Source organism: Oncorhynchus mykiss, chromosome 16 (genome assembly GCF_013265735.2).
Source record: "Oncorhynchus mykiss isolate Arlee chromosome 16, USDA_OmykA_1.1, whole genome shotgun sequence".
NCBI classification, from domain to species: domain Eukaryota; kingdom Metazoa; phylum Chordata; class Actinopteri; order Salmoniformes; family Salmonidae; genus Oncorhynchus; species Oncorhynchus mykiss.
The window spans coordinates 15,366,818-15,386,007 of NC_048580.1; the positions used below are offsets into that span (position 1 = coordinate 15,366,818).

The 19,190-nt window shown below is 44.9% G+C and overlaps 2 protein-coding genes across 2 annotated transcripts; both read right to left on the reverse strand.

Annotated features, from left to right (window-relative positions):
* Nucleotides 1-2,170: 2,170 nt before the first annotated feature.
* On the reverse strand, nucleotides 2,171-5,638 carry LOC110491436 (growth/differentiation factor 2-like). The gene is made up of 2 exons (XM_021564886.2): nucleotides 5,290-5,638; nucleotides 2,171-3,777 (listed from the first exon to the last, which is right to left on the reverse strand). The coding sequence occupies exons 1-2, from the start codon at nucleotides 5,636-5,638 to the stop codon at nucleotides 2,876-2,878; spliced, it is 1,251 nt and encodes a 416-aa protein (XP_021420561.2). The 3' UTR covers nucleotides 2,171-2,875.
* Nucleotides 5,639-6,458: 820 nt separating this feature from the next.
* On the reverse strand, nucleotides 6,459-12,660 carry LOC110491438 (growth/differentiation factor 10). The gene is made up of 3 exons (XM_021564888.2): nucleotides 11,385-12,660; nucleotides 9,716-10,611; nucleotides 6,459-8,329 (listed from the first exon to the last, which is right to left on the reverse strand). The coding sequence occupies exons 1-3, from the start codon at nucleotides 11,641-11,643 to the stop codon at nucleotides 8,138-8,140; spliced, it is 1,347 nt and encodes a 448-aa protein (XP_021420563.1). The 5' UTR covers nucleotides 11,644-12,660; the 3' UTR covers nucleotides 6,459-8,137.
* Between the last annotated feature and the right edge of the window lie 6,530 nt (nucleotides 12,661-19,190).

A 19,190-nucleotide genomic window follows, 5' to 3' on the forward strand; every position in this document is an offset into this window, starting at 1 on the left:
TTTAGGCATCAAATACGAAACCTTTGCATTCCATATTATTTTTGGGGAATTTCTATGATTTGCACTATCATGTCATACTCATTTTCTTGAAAAAAAAGGGATGAGATATGACAAGAGATTAGGTCAGATTAAAGAAGTGAAAGACAACCGGATTAGTGTGAAAGCCCCATGTGAAAGTCACAATCACTTATGAAAGCATTGTGGTTTGGCCAGATGGAGAATAGGGCCATGCTTTGTGAGGCCATGTCTGGGGCGCGGAGTGGATGACACGATTACACAGTTTGTGTTCACGTGTGTATTCCTGATACGCTGCCTTAAACACAGAATGCAGGATGGAAACTGAAGATTCAACAGCAATGATTATAAAAATGAACATGAATTACCATTTGTTTGAAAATACTTATATATTCACTATTTACAATGCATGTTTGCATCCAGATTTTCACTCACTGCACTCACTGTTAATTTGTCAAGGCTGAATAGAATTTAGGGTTGAGTGAGTTCAAAACTGAAATTTATCACTTGGAATTTGTACAACACAGAATTACGCAACTACATATTGTCTAATGCTGCAGCACGGTGTGTACCGTTAATCTTGCCTTAACTTCTAATACCCATTCTTACATAAGCCCGTCTGGCGATTCCTCATGACCAATCAGGACCTGGAATCTCATTTTAAGACTCTGGTACATTGTTCACTGTGTCATTTGGGAGGGTTAGTGTTATCCGTGATCCTTGGGATGTCCCTATCCTAAACCCTAACCTTAATCCCTACCCATAACCATTACCTAAGCCTAACCTTAACCCTAACCATTTTAATGGGGTAGGGACGTCCCAAGGATCCAGAAAGCAAGGACCCTTTTTGGAGGGTATGCTTGGCGCTAAAATGGATAGTGAGGAGGTCATCAGGGGGAGGAACTAATTTAGGCAATTGTGGACTCTGTTAACTAGGCTAAAATCAGATGTCACATCGTTTTTGAATGTAAAGGTGACCTCAACCCCAAAAGTGTTCGATGGGGTTGAGGTCAGGGCTCTGTGCAGGCCAGTCAACTTCTTTCACACTGATCTCAACAAACCATTTCTGTATGGACCTCACTTTGTGCACAGTGGCATTGCCATGCTGAAACAGGATAGGGCCTTCCCCAAACTGTTGCCACAAAGTTGGAAGCACAGAATTGTCTAGAATGTCATTGTATTCTGTAGCGTTAAGATTTCCCTACACTGGAACTAAGGGGCCTAGTCCGAACCATGAAAAACAGCCCCATCCGCCAAAACCAGATTCGTCCATCAGACTGCCAGATGGTGAAGCGTGATTCATCACTCCATAGAAGGCGTTTCCACTGCTCCAGAGTCCAATGGCGGCGATCTTTACACCACTCCAGCCAACGCTTGGCATTGTGCATGGTGATCTTGTGTGCGGCTGCTCGGCCATTGAAACCCGTTTCATGAAGCTCCCGACGAACAGTTCTTATGCTGCTTCCAGAGGCAGTTTGGAACTCGGTAGTGAATGTTGCAACCGAGGACAGATGATTTATACACGCTACACACTTCAGCACTCAGCAGTCCCGTTCTGTGAGCTTGTGTGGCCTACCACCTCGCGGCTGAGCTGTTGTTGCTCCTAGATGTTTCGACTTCACTATAACAGCAGGGCAGACCGGGGCAGCTCTAGTATCCTATGACGATACCACATTGAAAGTCACTGAGCTCTTCAGTAATGCCATTCTACTGCCAATGTTTTACTATGGAGATTGCATGGCTGTGTGCTCAATTTTATACACCTGTTAGCAACAGGTGTGGCTGAAATAGCCGAATCCACTCATTTGAAGGGGTTTCCACATTTTGTATATATAGTGTATATTAAGACTGGGCTATATTTGTTTTTACTGTGAAGCGGTGATGTAAGTGTCTACATCTAGGCTTCCTCATCCCCTGACAAACATTTGCTTCATTGGGACGGGAACTATCACCTCTGATTAGAATACATTGATGTGTATTGACTATTGTGCATTGACTAATGTTCACAACGGAAGTATGTCGGGATCAACGCGTACTTAATATTTAGATATGTGTTCAATATTTTAGTTGAATAATTACAAAAACAGTCAAAAGAAAATGTAAGGCATGAATGAAGGAGTAAGATATATACATAAAAAATAGTTTATTGTCCACCATTAGAGGGCACTCTGTACACATTATTCAAAGAAGAAATTCATCCCCAAAAGTTGAACTTTAGAAATTCAAAATGAATATTAATTTATACAGTAGAACATATTTAGCGGAGAAATACACTGCTATGCTATAGAGAAGTTTCTGCCTCTAATATGAAACTAATGAGAACACTACATGTTTAATTCAAATGAATAATTTAGAAGTCATAATCATCATTTTCATTTAACCTTTATTTAACTAGGCAAGTCAGTTAAGAACAAATTCTTATTTACAATGACGGCCTATCCCGGCCAAACTCGGACGATGCTGGGACAATTGTGCACGCCCTGTGGGACTCCCCATCACGGGCGGATGTGATACAGCCTGGATTCGAACCAGGCACTGTAGTGACGCCTCTTGCGTACACTACAGAAATGCCCTGTTATAAAAAATACTTTCAAAATCTACTCTTTTCGATTATGATAATTTCTTTATAGATATCAAACAATTGATGAACACTGACTTCATAATAGATTCAATTTATCATCTCTTTTGTTTTCTAAAACCATTACAATAATGATACATAGTTAATAAATACTGAATTTCAGGTTTTATTGATATATTTTCTGAGCGTATACTAAATAAAATAAGTCAAAAGCATCTTACAACAGGAATGTACAGATTTACAGTAAAGGATAAAGGGAACCACCATGGATGTTACCTCTTACTACCTACATCCACACTCTGCCACCTTCATCTCCTCATACATCTGTCGCAAGGTGATGACACCATTCTCCTGGTACATGACCGGGATTGGGGCCAGTTTTGTGGGAACGCAACATGCCATGTTGGCTTTTTTGGGGTTCTTGAGATTGACCAGGGTTTGGATGAGGGCGTGTTTGGAAGGGGTCATGTCCTCAGTCAGGGGGTAGTAACACACCCCTCTACACTCAAAGGCGTCATACTCAGGGGGCGCCACGATCCACTGGTCCCAGCCGATATCTTTGAATTTGACGCGCATGGAGGTCCGTCGGCAGTAGCTGGTGTCCCCCTGCCTCTTCCGCCTGGGGTGTAGGTCCACGGGGATCTCATTGAAGTCGGGCCCTTGCCAGTCGCTCCCTGAGAAGACCGTCTCTTCCTCATGGACTATCTCCTCCTTCAGCTCCTTCTTGGCCTCTCTCTTCCTGCTCCCCAGGTCATCAGAGAAGACAATCAAAGCAGCTGACTGGTTATCCCCCGCACCCACGCTCACGTCAAAACCTCCGCCTTTGAAAGGCCCACAGTCCCACCTGTCGACCACCACCTCAAATGCACTGGCCCCACGGCCTGATTTGACCCAACTCTGGATGGCGGTGGTCACATCGAAAGCTTCCCAAGAGTGATGGGCCCCAACGACCTCTTTCCCATTCACAAAGTGGGCTGTGACATTGTTTCCTTTATACTGCACTTCATAGACCTTTATGGAAGCCCCGATCTGATTGGAGGAGGTTGAGTGCGAGGTCGCCCTATTATCCAGCAGGGTGAATAGCCTGAGTTCCGCCATGGTGACCTCTTCGTGATTTGGGACAGTTACATTGAACAGCAGTCTGTGTTTTGACTTTGTTCCATTTTTTGTAGAGTGACTAACATCTGCGAAAGTAGGCAACAGGCATACGGAGTTTCATATTTGATGTCACATATTTGAATCAATAGCCATAGAGGCACAAAGGCTTGCTTAATAAGCATACAGTACTAACATAATGCCTTCAGAAGTATTCACACCTCTTGACTTTTTCCACATTTTGTTGTGTTACAGCCTGACTTGTGTATTGTTAAAATTGAGATGTTATGTCACTGATCTATACACAATAGCCCATAATGTCAAAGTGGATTTTTGTTTGAAGAAAAAAAATGATAAAAAAAATAAATAATGATAAGCTGAAATGTCTTCAGTCAATAAGCATTCAACCCCTTTGTTATGGCAAGCCTTTGTTATGGTAGTCACTACAAATATACACGCATCAATCCTAATTCAGTTGCCAGAGAGGAAGGAAACTGCTCAGGACTTTCACCATGAGCCAATGGTGATTTTAAAACAGTTACACAGTTTAATGGTTGTGATACTGTATGACAAAACTGAGGATGGGATCAACAACATTGTAGTTACTCCACAAAACTAATCTAAATGACAGAGTGGAAAGAAGGAAGCCTGTACAGAACAAAATATTACAAAACATGCATCATGTTTGCAACAAGGTATGTAAGTAATACTATAAAGAATGTGGCAGAGAAATACATGTTTTGTCCTGAATACAAAGTGTTTAGGACATATCCAACACAACGCATTACTGAGTACCACTCTTCATATTTTCAAGCATGGTGGTGGCTGCATCATGTTATGGGTATGCTTGTCATCGGCAAGGACTAGGGGAGTTTTTGGGGATAAAAAGATACGGAACACAGCTAAGCACAGGCAAAGCCCTAGAGGAAAACCTGGTTCAGTCTTCTTTCCAACAGACACTGGGAGACAAATGTATCTTTCAGCTGGACAATAACCTAAAACACAAGGCCAAATCTACTCTGGAGTTGCTTACCAAGACGACATTGAATTTTCCTGAGGGGCTTAGTTACAGTTTTGACTTAAATCAGCTTGAAAATCTATGGCAAGACTTGAAAATGGCTTTCTGACAATGATCAACAACCAACTTGACAGAGATTGAAGAATTTAAAAAAGAATAATGGGCAAATGCTGTACAATCCAGGTGTGCAAAGCTCTTAGAGACTTACTCAAAAAGACTCACAGCTGTAATCGCTGCCAAAGGTGTTTCTAACATGTATTGTCTCAGGGGGGTGAATACTTACCTAGTCAAGATATATTAGTGTTGTAGTTTTCCTAAATTTTTCATCAAGGTTAGAATTTTTCTTCCACGTTAACATAACAGAGTACTTTGTGTAGATCGTTGACCAAAAATGACAATTAAATCCATTTTAATCCCACTGTGTAACACAACAAATTGTCCAAAAAGTCAAGGGGTGTGAATATTTTTGAATACTTTCTGAAGCCACTGTATGTATGTAAATGTTGTGATAACTGATTTAAAAAAAACCCTGTGGCATAAGTCTTGCCCCCAATATTCCTGTTTGACTTGCCTACGTACATACCTTGAACGGCGAAGCTGCGAATGACATCAGAACGAGGCATCGCGGACTTGTCGGAGGCATACTTGTTGTACAGTTCAATCATGAACGGCGGTGGGTATATCTTGCTGTGCTCTTGTGGGACATCTGATAAGTTGAGTTCTCTCAGAAACCCTTCCTTCATGTTTTCCAGAAAGCTCTGTAACCTGCTGTCCATTTCCTCCTTTTCAACAAAGTCCTGCTTGGAAGTCTCAGTGAAGCCCTCAGGATCTTCACTTTGGAGGACATCGTTCAGTGACTTGCATCTACAGGACCCCGTGGACACCAGCAAACTCAGACACATCTGGAAGAAGAAACGCCTTGAGCATTGCATCTTCAGAGCAAATCCTTCCCAATCAACACACTTTACCTTCCCAGTTCCCACTATGTATTTAACATGGACTTTGGGTGACGATCTGTTGAAATTGAGCTTCTTCTATGCTAGAGCTAGGATCCGCTCCCATGTTCTAGAGTAAACAGTAGCCTCGTTTCAACCAAAATAGTAGCACAGCCATTCTTATCTCGACCATTGATACTGTATCTTCATTTGGGCCTTGTTATCATTAGGGCGCTTGCCGTTAATGAATATTCTGTAAACATGTGACAGACACACTGCGATAATGAGCGAGGCGCTGGAAATTGCGAGACTACTGACAAACACTTTGCTAAATTCTTCCCACTTGCTTCCCACTAACGGGTCATAGTTTGAGGCCGACGGAAATCACCATAAGTTAGGAGAGGCAAAAAAAGACATAGTGAGAACTTCCCCATATTGATACAGGACATGTTTTCTTCAGAGTCTTTCAGATACATAAGCAATAAAGATGTCAAACTAACACATTTGCTTAGAAATGTTAGTTACAGGTTAAATTGGCAGCACTCAATATTCCAAGGGGAATTATTTGTGTAGAACACCTTCTTCATCACCAGTAAACATTGTGGCTAGGATCCAGTGACATCCGAGGCCAATGTGTCTGAGGACATTGGCCTGAGTCCTGGCACTTTCCAACAGTGTGTTTGTCTCTCTCACACATTCAGGCAGAACCCCCCCCCCCCCCCCCCCACTCTGTGGGATATCTTTATGAGTAAAGGCCAGTTAAATATCCTCTGACATGCATTTTCCATAGAGAAGAATGCACCAGATAAACAAGTGATTTGGTGATTAAGGTACTTTCTTTATTTGAGTCTGAAATGAGTAACGCATTCCTATTCCCTAAACATTCCTGTAATTCTAATATTAGCTGCTTGGCTAATACTGTAAATATGTAGGATGCTCTTTTTTTCCACTGATTGTTTTTTTGACCAATCACATCAGAGTTTTTCACATCCGATCTTTTTCAGTGCTGATCTGATTGGTCAAAAGACCAACAAGTGAAAAAAAGATCAGAATTGGGCAGCCTGTGTAAACGCAGCCTATGACGACTCAGGACAAGGTCATCATAAAATAAAACAACCCCAACCAATCTCCCAGGGTTCTCATTATTCATGTACTCCACTTTATAGAGCATTCAGTTTATTTCCATTTAAGTTTTGAGTCAATCTAGGCCATATTTGGGCAATTAAAGCACACATGATCAAAACCAGACAAAGCCTAAACAAAAGATAAATGCACAATTCACAATGTTGGAATAGAAATTACATGGCACAATATTCTCAAGACTTTTGTGGTAGTTTGACGTTAATCAACTACAGTCTGATGCTGACAATTTTGAATGTAATGACTTTGCACTAGTGGTCTATAAGTAATTAAGCTCTCCCGATCTTTCCGTCAATAAGATCAAAACAATCAATATCAGGTCTACCTCTTCAAATGGCCATTTTTTGAAAACTATTTTCTATTTCAAAACAGCAGGTGGCAGGAATGTGCTGTCTATCTCCATTTTCTTCGCTGAAAATGACGACAATGGATTCCTGATTCAAATTTATGCAAACATGACATGTCAGAAAACAACATGGGATTATTTATTATAACAGTACATTCACTCATGTATTAACCATTTATGTTGACAGATTAATTCAAACTGCACAACTAGTGAACACTACAGGCAAAACATAGTTTAAGATCCCAGCAATTATTTACAGAAATAAGTCTTATTTAGTTGTATTAGTTACATTATTATTTACAGAGGTTCCACTTTTGAGTGTTGTACCGTACGAAGACATCACATCTAAAGCTCACCTGAGTCCAATAGTCTAAGTGCAGCAGTGGAGGCTGGTGGGAGGAGCTATAGGAGTAGGGGCTCATTGCAATGGCTGAGTAAATGGAACTGAGTCGTACATGTCGTTTCCATGTGTTTGATAGCATTCCATCTATTCCATTCAAGCCATTGCAAGGAGCCCGCCCTCCTGTAGCTACTCCCACCAGCCTCCACCGAAGTCCAGTACATGGCAATAGGGTCCATCATTTGAGTTACTTTGGAATCCGTGTATACATCAAGAGCTCTGGATGGCTGAAGACTTGGAACTGACAGTGATACAGGCCCAAATTCAACTACAGTTGAGCTGCTGAATGACAAGGAAATGTCTGTGTGAATCACACTAATCTGATGGTCAGACACGGCGTTCTCTGCATCTCGCCACCCTTATCTATAATCCAGAAACCCTTATCTATAATCCAGAAACCCTTATCTATAATCCAGAAACCCTTATCTATAATCCAGAAACTCTTATCTATAATCCAGATCTCCCTCCATGGTGGGTTTATCCATTGCAGCCTCATCCAAAGATTTCTGTCTTTTTTACTGTACTGACTGAATGTCTCTTCTGCTCCACTCTGTCTGATTCATTGTACTCTGGCTCATGCATTATGCATTGAGGCTCCTTCCGGGTGGTTCTACTGGCAGGCGCAGGTCTCCACAGACATGTTGGGGTAAACCTTCAACACCATGTTCCGGCTGGGGTCCAGGAAGAGAACACTCAGAGAGCTCATCCTGTCCGGAACACAGCAGGGCTCCGGAATGCCGGGAACGATTCCCACCGCCCTCACAATGCTTTGGATGGTGGCGTGGTTCGAGGGCCGGGCAACCTGGGAGCCAGAGAGGGAAAGAAGCTGGAGTTAAAAGGGATTCTCTTTCACAAGGGAGTATGATGATGACATCACGTTTGTTAGGCATGTACACTATATATACAAAAGATGTAGACACTCCTTCAAATGAGTGGATTGGTTATTTCAGCCACAACCGTTGCTAACAGGTGTATAAAATCTAGCATACCGCCATGCAATCTCCATAGACAAACATTGGCAGTAGAATGGCCTTACTGAAGAGCTCAGTGACTTTCAATGTAGCACTGTCATAGCATGCCACCTTTCCAACAAGTCAGTTCCTCACATTTCTGCCCTGCTAGAGCTGCCCCGGTCAACTATAAGTGCTGTTATTGTGAAGTGGAAATGTCTAAGAGCAACAACAGCTCAGCCGCGAAGTGGTAGGCCACACAAGCTCACAGAAAGGGGCCGCAGAGTGCTGAAGCACGTACATATCATCTGTTCTCAGTTGCAACACTCACTATCGAGTTCCAAACTGCCTCTGGAAGCAACGTCAGCATAAAAACTGTTCGTTGGGAGCTTCATGAAATGGGTTCCCATGGCCGAGCAGCCACAAACAAGCCTAAGATCACAATGCACAATGCCAATTGCCAGCTGGATTGATGTAAAGCTCGCCTCCATTGGACTCTGGAGCAGTGGAAACGCCATCTCTGGAGTGATGAATCACGCTTCACCATCTGGCAGTTTGACGGACGAATCTGGGTTTGGCGGATGCCAGGAGAACACTACTTGCCCCAATGCATAGTGCCAACTGTAAAGTTTGGTGGAGGAGGAATAATGGGCTTGGGCTAATTTCATGGTTCAGGCCCCTGAGTTCCAGTGAAGGGAAAACTTTGTGGCACAGTTTAGGGAAGGCCCTTTCCTGTTTCAGCATGACAATGGTCTGGTGCACAAATCGAGGTCCATACAGAAATGGTTTGTCGAGATCGGTGTGGAAGAAGTTGACTGGCCTGCAACAGAGCCCTGATCTCAACCCCATTGAACATCTTTGGGATGAATTGGAACGCAGACTGCGAGCCAGGCCTAATAGCCCAACATCAGTGCCCGACCTCACTAACGCTCTTGTGAATGGAAGCAAGTCCCTGCAGCAATGTTCCAACATCTAGTGGAAAGCCTTCCCAGAAGAGTAGAGGCTGTTATAGCACCAAAGGGGGGACCAACTCCATATTATTGCCCATGATTTTGGAATGAGATGTTCGATGAGCAGGTGTCTACATACTTTTGGTCATGTAGTGTATTTTATACAGCATGCCCTTCGTCATCTGATCAATTAAAGCAATTCCAAACATATTTTCAAAACAATGGAACATTTTATTTACTAAATAAATACTACATGACACACTGAAGTAAAACACTACGCTAAATTACCTTAGGAATAGGAAATCCGCAGGTGCCTGCACAGTAGTAGGCATCAAAGGCTTTCGGGGCTAGCACCCACTCGCTCCAGCCGATGTCTGCAAAATCCACTCTCAGGTAGCGTCGGGCGCAGACCCTGGGTTCACTCCACTGTCTCCTGCGAGCCTTCTTCATCGTCCTCTCATCAAAGCTCAGCACCTGGGGCTTATTCAACCCCTCACTGCTCTCCTGGCCATGCTTTTGCCCATCTTTCATTGAGGGCTTGATCTTGGGAACCAAATAAGTGCTCTCCCATAGCTCATGGCTCTTCAGGGTGTTGAACTGGACCTCAGGCAGGTCATTGTCCAGTATTTGGTCCAGGGGGGACAATGCTTCTCTTTTCAGCCTAGAGGCTGGAGGAGATTCGTTGGATGACCGGGTGGGCTCCTCGCCCGAAGGGAAAGGCCCGTACCTCTGCAGGGTCATGGCCACACTGTTGGGCTCAGATATGGCCATGTCGTTGGCATACGCCAGGACGTACGGTAGGATGGCTGGAGAAAGGCGTTCCTGGTTCCTCTGGGGCCTCATCCCGAAGTCAAACTCAGCGGTAATGAGGAAGACTCCCAGGATGCTGGCCTCTTTGACTACAGCGGAGACATCACTTGTCTGCCAGGACCCTCTCCTGGGAGGGGGCAGGGTGACGTTGCCCAGCAGGGAGGCAAAGGCAGAGTTTGGGGACGTTCCTCGGAAGAGGAGCTGGGATGGGGGATGCCACTGAAGGCGACAGGAAGCGCTTCGGGAGCGCCGGCAGATCCAGGGTCGGTGGCGGGGACGCTGGTCCAGGAAGTGGAATGTGGCGGACAGGATGTCCTCCGACTCCTGGATGGACGACAGGTTGAAATGGAACCACACACTGTTCTTGGAGACTCCTGCAAAAAAAAGACAAGACAATGGAAAGACATGTGGTGACAGCATTTTCAATTCTAAACGTTATTTTTCAATGTAGCTTACTTTCAACAGTTTTTTCTTCTAACTATAATGTCATAAAAACAATGAATGATTAGCTCTGGGTGAAATAGCATCACATACAGCAGGTTATAGTGTATGCTACCACATGACATGATAACGATCTGATTGCAATACACAACATTTGGATTACAATAAACAATCATCTTAATTTGATCCCTTGACTCCCACTGCTGTTTGAAAGATAAACATTGCCCCTGAAAAGGTCTCAGACATGTGGAAATGCTTAGGAGCGAACGAGAAGAATTTTCCATGTGCCTCTATTGGCGTCATAATCGGCTTTGGTCTAATATGTCGTGGATACTAACAGTAGCCTATACTCTCACATTGAGCTTGTATCAAGTAGTGACAGGGCATGGGGGGTGCTTATATTAAACACATTCAGTAGCTGAACTTTATTTATGATTTATTATTTACGTTTTGCTCTTGCAAAATTATATGTATGTCACTGTACGGTTCCAACTGATATAGGCTACTGTAGCTGCTGTATCCTACCTACAGCAGCCCGCCACTTCATATTAGGTTATGTGACATTACAGTGTCATGCAGTAACATATGCACATATAATAATAATGCATTTTATGTAGCAGACGGCTTTCGGGACACTCAATGACATCTTACATTAAAAAGGCCTACATAAAATCTACTGCCGTGCATAGGGCAGGAGAACACTCACCTGGAATAGCCTTAAAACTTCTGACGGTATTTTCGTCTCGATGGCGTTGTGGTTCCTTACTGTACTTTTCATAGACTTTAAACATATTGATGGAGACCATGTCCCACCGTGCGCTTTCGCGCGAGGAGGTGCCATCGGTAGTTTCGTGGATATCGCTGTCCTGCTGCGTAATTTCGAATGGCTCCTCTGATAAAACTTCCCCGATTCCGGAATGAAAAAATAACATCAAATGCACCAGATGTAATAATATCTTCGTCATATTTTCGATGCAAAACGAATTATTCCATCAAGTACCGTCTTTCTTTAGTGTTTGAATGTGCCAAAATGTGAGAAAAATCATCCACAGCTCTCGGCAGTGCAATTCCAGGACGCGCTTGATTAGTTGTTTTTCTTTTTACTCATATGTAGATTTGAGGTCAACATTTAAATCGGTAAGTCGTATGGCAAACTTCACAGCGTTTTGCTCCACACTGTTTTCTTACTGACAGAGAGACCAGGGGGTAGACTACTGCTTTAGCAGTGACAGATGGTGACGCTTTGCAGCGCCCAGCCAACGAGAGAGTCAAGTCCGCAGATCTCCCACATTGTAGAATAACTGTATGTGCTGGCTGCTGTTAAATTTACAGTACTTTAGATATTGCAACTATGAAAACAGGAATTATATTATATTACTATTAAAGGTTTTCATACATCATTTAAAAAAAGCATTTACACTCTAAACCTCACTAATTAAATTCATTTTGACTGTTTGAACTATAATGTCTATTCCATTCCATTCTGGATAAACATAGGCATGATGATCACATAATGACTGGGGCACAGGGCACTCCCTTGTAGTGAAGAGTTGCATGAAGAATTGATGTTTCGGTGGCATGCCGATATGTAAAGACATATCTCCCTTCCTGGTCTCTCCAGCCAACCATGTGATGTTAAGACCTTTTGTGAGGTGCTCTTGTTTTTCTTCCATTTCATTCTTTTGTGGCCCCTCGGTCAGAGGGGCCTGCTGGAGCCTCCTGCGTTTCTGGGGTCTTGATGTCTAGTTAACAGCAGCACAATGCGGACCCTGTGAGAGAGGTGGTGACAGCCTGGCTACTGGGGTCAGTGAGCCATTAAAATACCTTCTACTGGCCCGACGGGAATCACTGAGGCCTTTCACACCACGCTTTACATGTCCTGCAACAGCACTAAAAGGCCCCTGCTCCTGAAGCACTCACTAAAGCAAGGATTGTCTTAAGGTTTTCACTACATAGCCCAAGCAAGATCATATCAGCCTCAGCTGTCATCATGTGTCGCGATCATGGTAGACCCTTCCCATTAGAGCTACCCATAATTTCCTTTGTAACAATGAGGTTGGAATAATACTGTGAACTTGTGAAAATTGTGTTAATGCCCTTTTAGTGTAAGAGCTGTTTGAAAAGACCACCTGGTGATGTCACCAGGCGGTAAATTAGTTAATAGACCAATAAGAAAGCGAGTTCCAAACCTCTCTGCCAATAACAGCTAGTTTTCAGTTTTCCCTTCCCCACCCAGACCAATCAAAAACAGTCCTAGAAAAAATATAGCTTGAGAAATATTTCTTAGCTAAGAAACTATTTTTGTTTCTTCTGGACCATTTTAATTGAAAACAATCACAGTAAGGTACTTAATTGTTACCCAGAAAGGAAATTAATATTGAGAAAGAAATTCATATTGAGATAAAAATGGCTGCATTGGACCTTTAACTGTTCATCATTTCATATTTTTTTAATCGGTACGGCAGACACTGGCCAAGACAATGGCCCCTCACACATAAGACCATTTAAAAAATGGCATTCCGTATGACATCATGCATGCATGAATCACCTCTGGTAGAGAGATGAAGTAGGGGGACAGAAGAAAATGCTTTGATTCACAGAATATCTGCCTGGGGCGTTCATCAAGGAGTGAAAGACAGTGAGTCCGCCATGTTGCTTTTGGCTGGACACCAATCTCCCCTCGACTTGTTTTCTTACTGCTGGCTAGGACTAAATGACCGCTCTGACTGATTTGGTCATGGATGTCCAAAGGCCATGAAAACCCCTCCATTACTCATCTGATCCCTGCCAAGATGTCCATGTGTGATCACACAGACCCTCACCAGACTGGGTCCTCTGCCATACCTCCCTCATGGACACTCAGAGAGAAGAGTTCACATCAATGTCCTCCTTCTGAGAAAAACAGACAGCAAGACAGACAGCCTTCCTCTCCCAGAGAGATATCCGGAACAGCTCCTGCATTTGCATAGCAGCACATTTAGCGATCAACGCCAACAGAAGATGGAATGCCTCCTGGAAAGGATTTGTTATGACAAATGTATGGCCCAAATCTCAGCAAATTGCAGGGTTTACTGTGTATAGATGACATCCGAGTGGGACTGGAGTAGTTTATCCCCCCCCCACACACCACCTGGGCTGCTTGCTGACAGAATGATCACATCAGGGTGTATTTCTGCAGGCCTTGTCTCGTCCAACGGGCCGCTCAGACGTCTGATTTCTGAATAAAGGCCTGACCCAGTGCCATGGCCTGTCGGAGCTCCGCATAAAAAGTGAGTGATTTATCATTGGGGTTCAGACATTTGGGTTCAGTAACAAAGGTAAAGAGCTGCTCTCAGCAGTGCGAGCAGCGCTAGCTGAGCGGTGCAGCTCCTCTCCTGAGACCCACTACATCTGCAGAAACTCAACCCACGGACAGAGCCAGCAATCAACATGATGGATTTCACCTCCAACGTTCGCTTCATGTGACCCAATTACAAAAATACTTTTGTGTGTTATTATTACTGCAAGAAATCATTATAGATACAAAATTAGACTTGAGGTATATTCTCTGACCACTTATGAATACACCAAAGTTATCTTTGCCTCAGTAAGGAGCGCTGGAGTTTTTCCCTTCAACTCAGGAATAATTGGCTGTAGATAGGGGAAATCCCTTAGCACTTAGGCAGAGAAAGAAACCATATAGTATTGAATCAAAGTTACATCCACTCATTAGATGGTTTTATTTCTTCAGCTCATTTTCTTCAAATCCCAGAGTAATCTTTAAGCCTCTGTATACCGTCTGCAGTATATCTGCCAAGACACTTACAACTAATACAGTAAAGCACAGTCACTTACACAATTGACCGTATGAACTCTTACCATTGCACTCACGCACACAATCTACTGAGATGGACCATTCTCTATCTCTTATGACGCTATGTCAAGTTATTATCAGTTGATGATCACTTTCCAGAACGTGAACTCATTGCTTTGATTACTTAAAGCAAGTTTTAATTGAATTGTTGGTCATTCTTAATGCGAGATGCCTATCTGAAAACAAGCAAGCCTGATGTGTTTGGGCACTTTTGAAAAATGGACAAAGCTATTGAGTTACAACCATTATTCACTGTTGGAGGCTTCTGTTTGGACGACACAGTGAGTTTGGCTGAGAAACAGCTGTATCTGCTTCAGGCAGGGGGAATGGGCCACGCCAATGGTCCAGTCGCTCTATGGCCCCTCTTTTGTTTATGCCTACGATGAGTTGGGGAAAGCGTGATTGGTCATAGAGCGTTGTATTCAATCCACATGGTAATCAATCACTTCAAGGGCTCCCAAACAGGGAGGCCATTTTCCCATCATCATTCAGTCAGTGAGACCATTACACTTCACTTTAATGCAGCAAATGGACTGACGACTGGCACTGCTCTCTCCCCTCCCATCCACACCGTTTCGTTTGACTGTCTATAAATCACTCCGTAATGCTGTGACTTTGGCCCTGCGCAACTGTAATGGATGAGATTTGCCCTTAAGCCATTTTTGAATCTAGTCTATGTGTGATATATCAGTGCTCGGACGCAAATTATTTGAATGAAGTGTGTAATTTACCAGCCAGTTTTGAAGTTGTGCCCCCCTCCTATTCCCTCCAGCCCATTTTTTCATGAGAGAGAATGGAACTAGCTTGGTGTATTTCAGACAGACTTTTCTGGCCAAGCACATTGTTTCTCTTGGCCTCACACAGTAAGTCTGGCATTATGGGATTTTTTTGTGCCTTTAAATATATTTTTTTCATTGATCCATTTGGGAATGCTTGATTTTAAGCAGGATTTAAGACGATGCTATACTCTGTTAGGGGCCTGGATTTGCATCCGTATTCTCATAGTGCTTTGATGAAATACTCAGTAATATCGATAATCATGATAATAGTAGATGTTTTAGGATCTCCTAACGAATTGTACTATTGAGTGCGTTTTTTCGCGTTATTTGTAACTTATTCTGTACTTAATGTTTCTGCCACTGTGTCTTATGACCGAAAAGGGCTTCTAGATATCAGGACGGTGATTACTCACCCCGTACTGGAGGAATACTTTTTCTTTAACGAGTCGGACGGGAAGGATTTACTTCAGACGCCCGACAAGGCCCTCATCCCTGACATTCGCAGGAGGAAGAGACGGAGATATCGGGGACGAAGGTTTGGGTGCCTGGTAAGGATCTGACGACGAGTGGGTAATCTGCCTTTACCATCAGTCCTAATAGCCAATGTACAATCATTGGATTGTTTCTCATCCAGCACCCATACCAACCAGTCATCTAGCAGCCACCTACACCAGCCAGTCATCTAGCACCTATACCAACCAGTCGTCTAGCACCCATACCAACCAGTCATCTAGCACCACACCAACCAGTCATCTAGCAGCCACCTACACCAACCAGCCAGTCCTCTGAAAACCAAACCAACCAGTCATCTAGTAGCCACCTACACTATTCAGTCATCTACACCCACACCAACCAGACATCTAGCAGCAACCTACACCAACCAGTCTTCTAGCACCTATACCAACCAGTAAACTTGCAGCCACTTACACCAAACAGTCATCTAGCACCCACACCAACCAGTAATCTAGCACACATACCAACCAGTCATCTAGTACCCACATCAACCAGTTATCTAGCAGCCACCTACACCAACCAGTCATCTAGCACCCACACCAACCAGCCAGTCATCTAACACCCACACCAACCAGTCATCTAGTACCCACACCAACCAGTTATCTAGCAGCTACCTACACCAACCAGTCATCTAGCACCCACACCAACCAGCCAGTCATCTAGCACCCACACCAACCGGTCATCTAGCAGCCACCTACACCAACCAGTCATCTAGCACCCACACCAACCAGACAGTCATCTAGCACCTACACCAACCGGTCATCTAGCAGCCACCTACACCAACCAGTCATCTAGCACCCACACCAAACAGTCATTTAGCACCCACACTACCAGTCATATAGCAGCTACCTACACAAACCAGTCACCTAGCACCCACACAAACCAGTCATCTACCAGACACACCAGCCAGCCATCTAGCACCCACACCAACCAGTCATCTACACCCACACCAACCACCCATAGCAACCAGCCAGTCATCTAGCACACACACCAACAAGTCAGCTAGCAGCCACCTACACCAACCAGTCATCTACACCCACACCAACCACCCACAGCAACCAACCAGTCATCTAGCACCCACACCAACCAGTCTTCTAGCTCCCACACCAACCGGTGATCTAGCAGCCACCTACACCAACCAGTCATCTAGCAGCCACACCAACCGGTGATCTAGCAGACACCTACACCAACCAGTCATCTAGCACCCACACCAACCAGCCAGTCATCTAACACCCACACCAACCAGTCATCTAGCACTCACACCAACCACCCACACCAACCAGCCAGTCTTCTAGCTCCCACACCAACCAGTTATCTAGCAGCCACCTACACCAACCAGTCATCTAGCACCCACAGCAACCAGCCAGTCATCTAGCACCCACACCAACAAGTCAGCTAGCAGCCACCTACACCAACCGGTCATTTAGCAACCATACAAACCAGTCATCTAGCATCCACCTACACCAACCAGTCATCTGGCAGCCACCTACACCAACCACTCATCTAGCACCTACACCAACCAGTCATTTAGCACCCACACCAACCACCCACACCAACCAGCCAGTCATCTTGCACCCACACCAACCAGTCATCTAGCAGCCACCTACACCAACCAGTCATCTAGCACCCACACCAACCAGCCATCTAGCACCCACACCAACCAGTCATCTAGCACCCACCTACACCAACCAGGCATCTAGCACCCACACCAACCAGTCATCTAGCAGCCACCTACACCAACCGGTCATTTAGCACCCATACAAACCAGTCATCTAGCAGCCACCTACACCAACCAGTCATTTAGCACCCACACTAACCAGTCATCTAGCAGCTACCTACACCAACCAGTCACCTAGCACCCACACAAACCAGTCATCTACCAGACACACCAGCCAGCCATCTAGCACCCACACCAACCAGTCATCTACACCCACACCAACCACCCAAAGCAACCAGCCAGTCATCTAGCACCCACACCAACAAGTCAGCTAGCAGCCACCTACACCAACCAGTCATCTAGCACCCACACCAACCAGCCAGTCATCTAACACCTACACCAACCAGTCATTTAGCACCCACACCAACCACCCACACCAACCAGCCAGTCATCTTGCACCCACACCAACCAGTCATCTAGCAGCCACCTACACCAACCAGTCATCTAGCACCCACACCAACCAGCCATCTAGCACCCACACCAACCAGTCATCTAGCAGCCACCTACACCAACCAGGCATCTAGCACCCACACCAACCAGTCATCTAGCAGCCACCTACACCAACCGGTCATTTAGCACCCATACAAACCAGTCATCTAGCAGCCACCTACACCAACCAGTCATCTAGCAGCCACCAACAACAACCAGTCATCTAGCACCTACACCAACCAGTCATCTAGCACCCACACCAACCACCCACACCAACCAGCCAGTCATCTTGCACCCACACCAACCAGTCATCTAGCAGCCACCTACACCAACCAGGCATCTAGCACCCACACCAACCAGTCATCTAGCAGCCACCTACACCAACCAGTCATCTAGCAGCCACCTACACCAACCAGTCATCTAACACCCACACCAACCAGTCATCTAGCACTCACACCAACCACCCACACCAACCAGCCAGTCATCTAGCACCCACACAAACCAGTCTTCTAGCTCCCACACCAACCAGTTATCTAGCAGCCACCTACACCAACCAGTCATCTAGCACCCACACCAACCAGTCATCTAACACCCACACCAACCAGTCATCTAGCCGCCACCTACACCAACCAGTCATCTAGCACCCACACCAACAAGTAATCTAGCAACCACACCAACCAGTCATCTAGCAGCCACCTGCACCAACCAGTCATCTACCAGACACACCAGCCAGCCATCTAGCACCCACACCAACCAGTCATCTACACCCACACCAACCACCCAAAGCAACCAGCCAGTCATCTAGCACCCACACCAACAAGTCAGCTAGCAGCCACCTACACCAACCAGTCATCTAGCACCCACACCAACCAGCCAGTCATCTAACACCTACACCAACCAGTCATTTAGCACCCACACCAACCACCCACACCAACCAGCCAGTCATCTTGCACCCACACCAACCAGTCATCTAGCAGCCACCTACACCAACCAGTCATCTAGCACCCACACCAACCAGCCATCTAGCACCCACACCAACCAGTCATCTAGCAGCCACCTACACCAACCAGGCATCTAGCACCCACACCAACCAGTCATCTAGCAGCCACCTACACCAACCGGTCATTTAGCACCCATACAAACCAGTCATCTAGCAGCCACCTACACCAACCAGTCATCTAGCAGCCACCAACAACAACCAGTCATCTAGCACCTACACCA

Coding starts and splice junctions, on each gene's coding strand:
- LOC110491436 (XM_021564886.2), bottom strand. CDS start 5,638: ATGCAATGCTCAAGGCGTTTCTTCTTCCAGATGTGTCTGAGTTTGCTG. Junction 3,778..5,289: donor TCGCAGCTTCGCCGTTCAAG/GTATGTACGTAG, acceptor CTACTTTCGCAG/ATGTTAGTCACTCTACAAAA.
- LOC110491438 (XM_021564888.2), bottom strand. CDS start 11,643: ATGACGAAGATATTATTACATCTGGTGCATTTGATGTTATTTTTTCAT. Junction 10,612..11,384: donor AAGTTTTAAGGCTATTCCAG/GTGAGTGTTCTC, acceptor TTTTTTTTGCAG/GAGTCTCCAAGAACAGTGTG. Junction 8,330..9,715: donor GCGGATTTCCTATTCCTAAG/GTAATTTAGCGT, acceptor TCTGGCTCCCAG/GTTGCCCGGCCCTCGAACCA.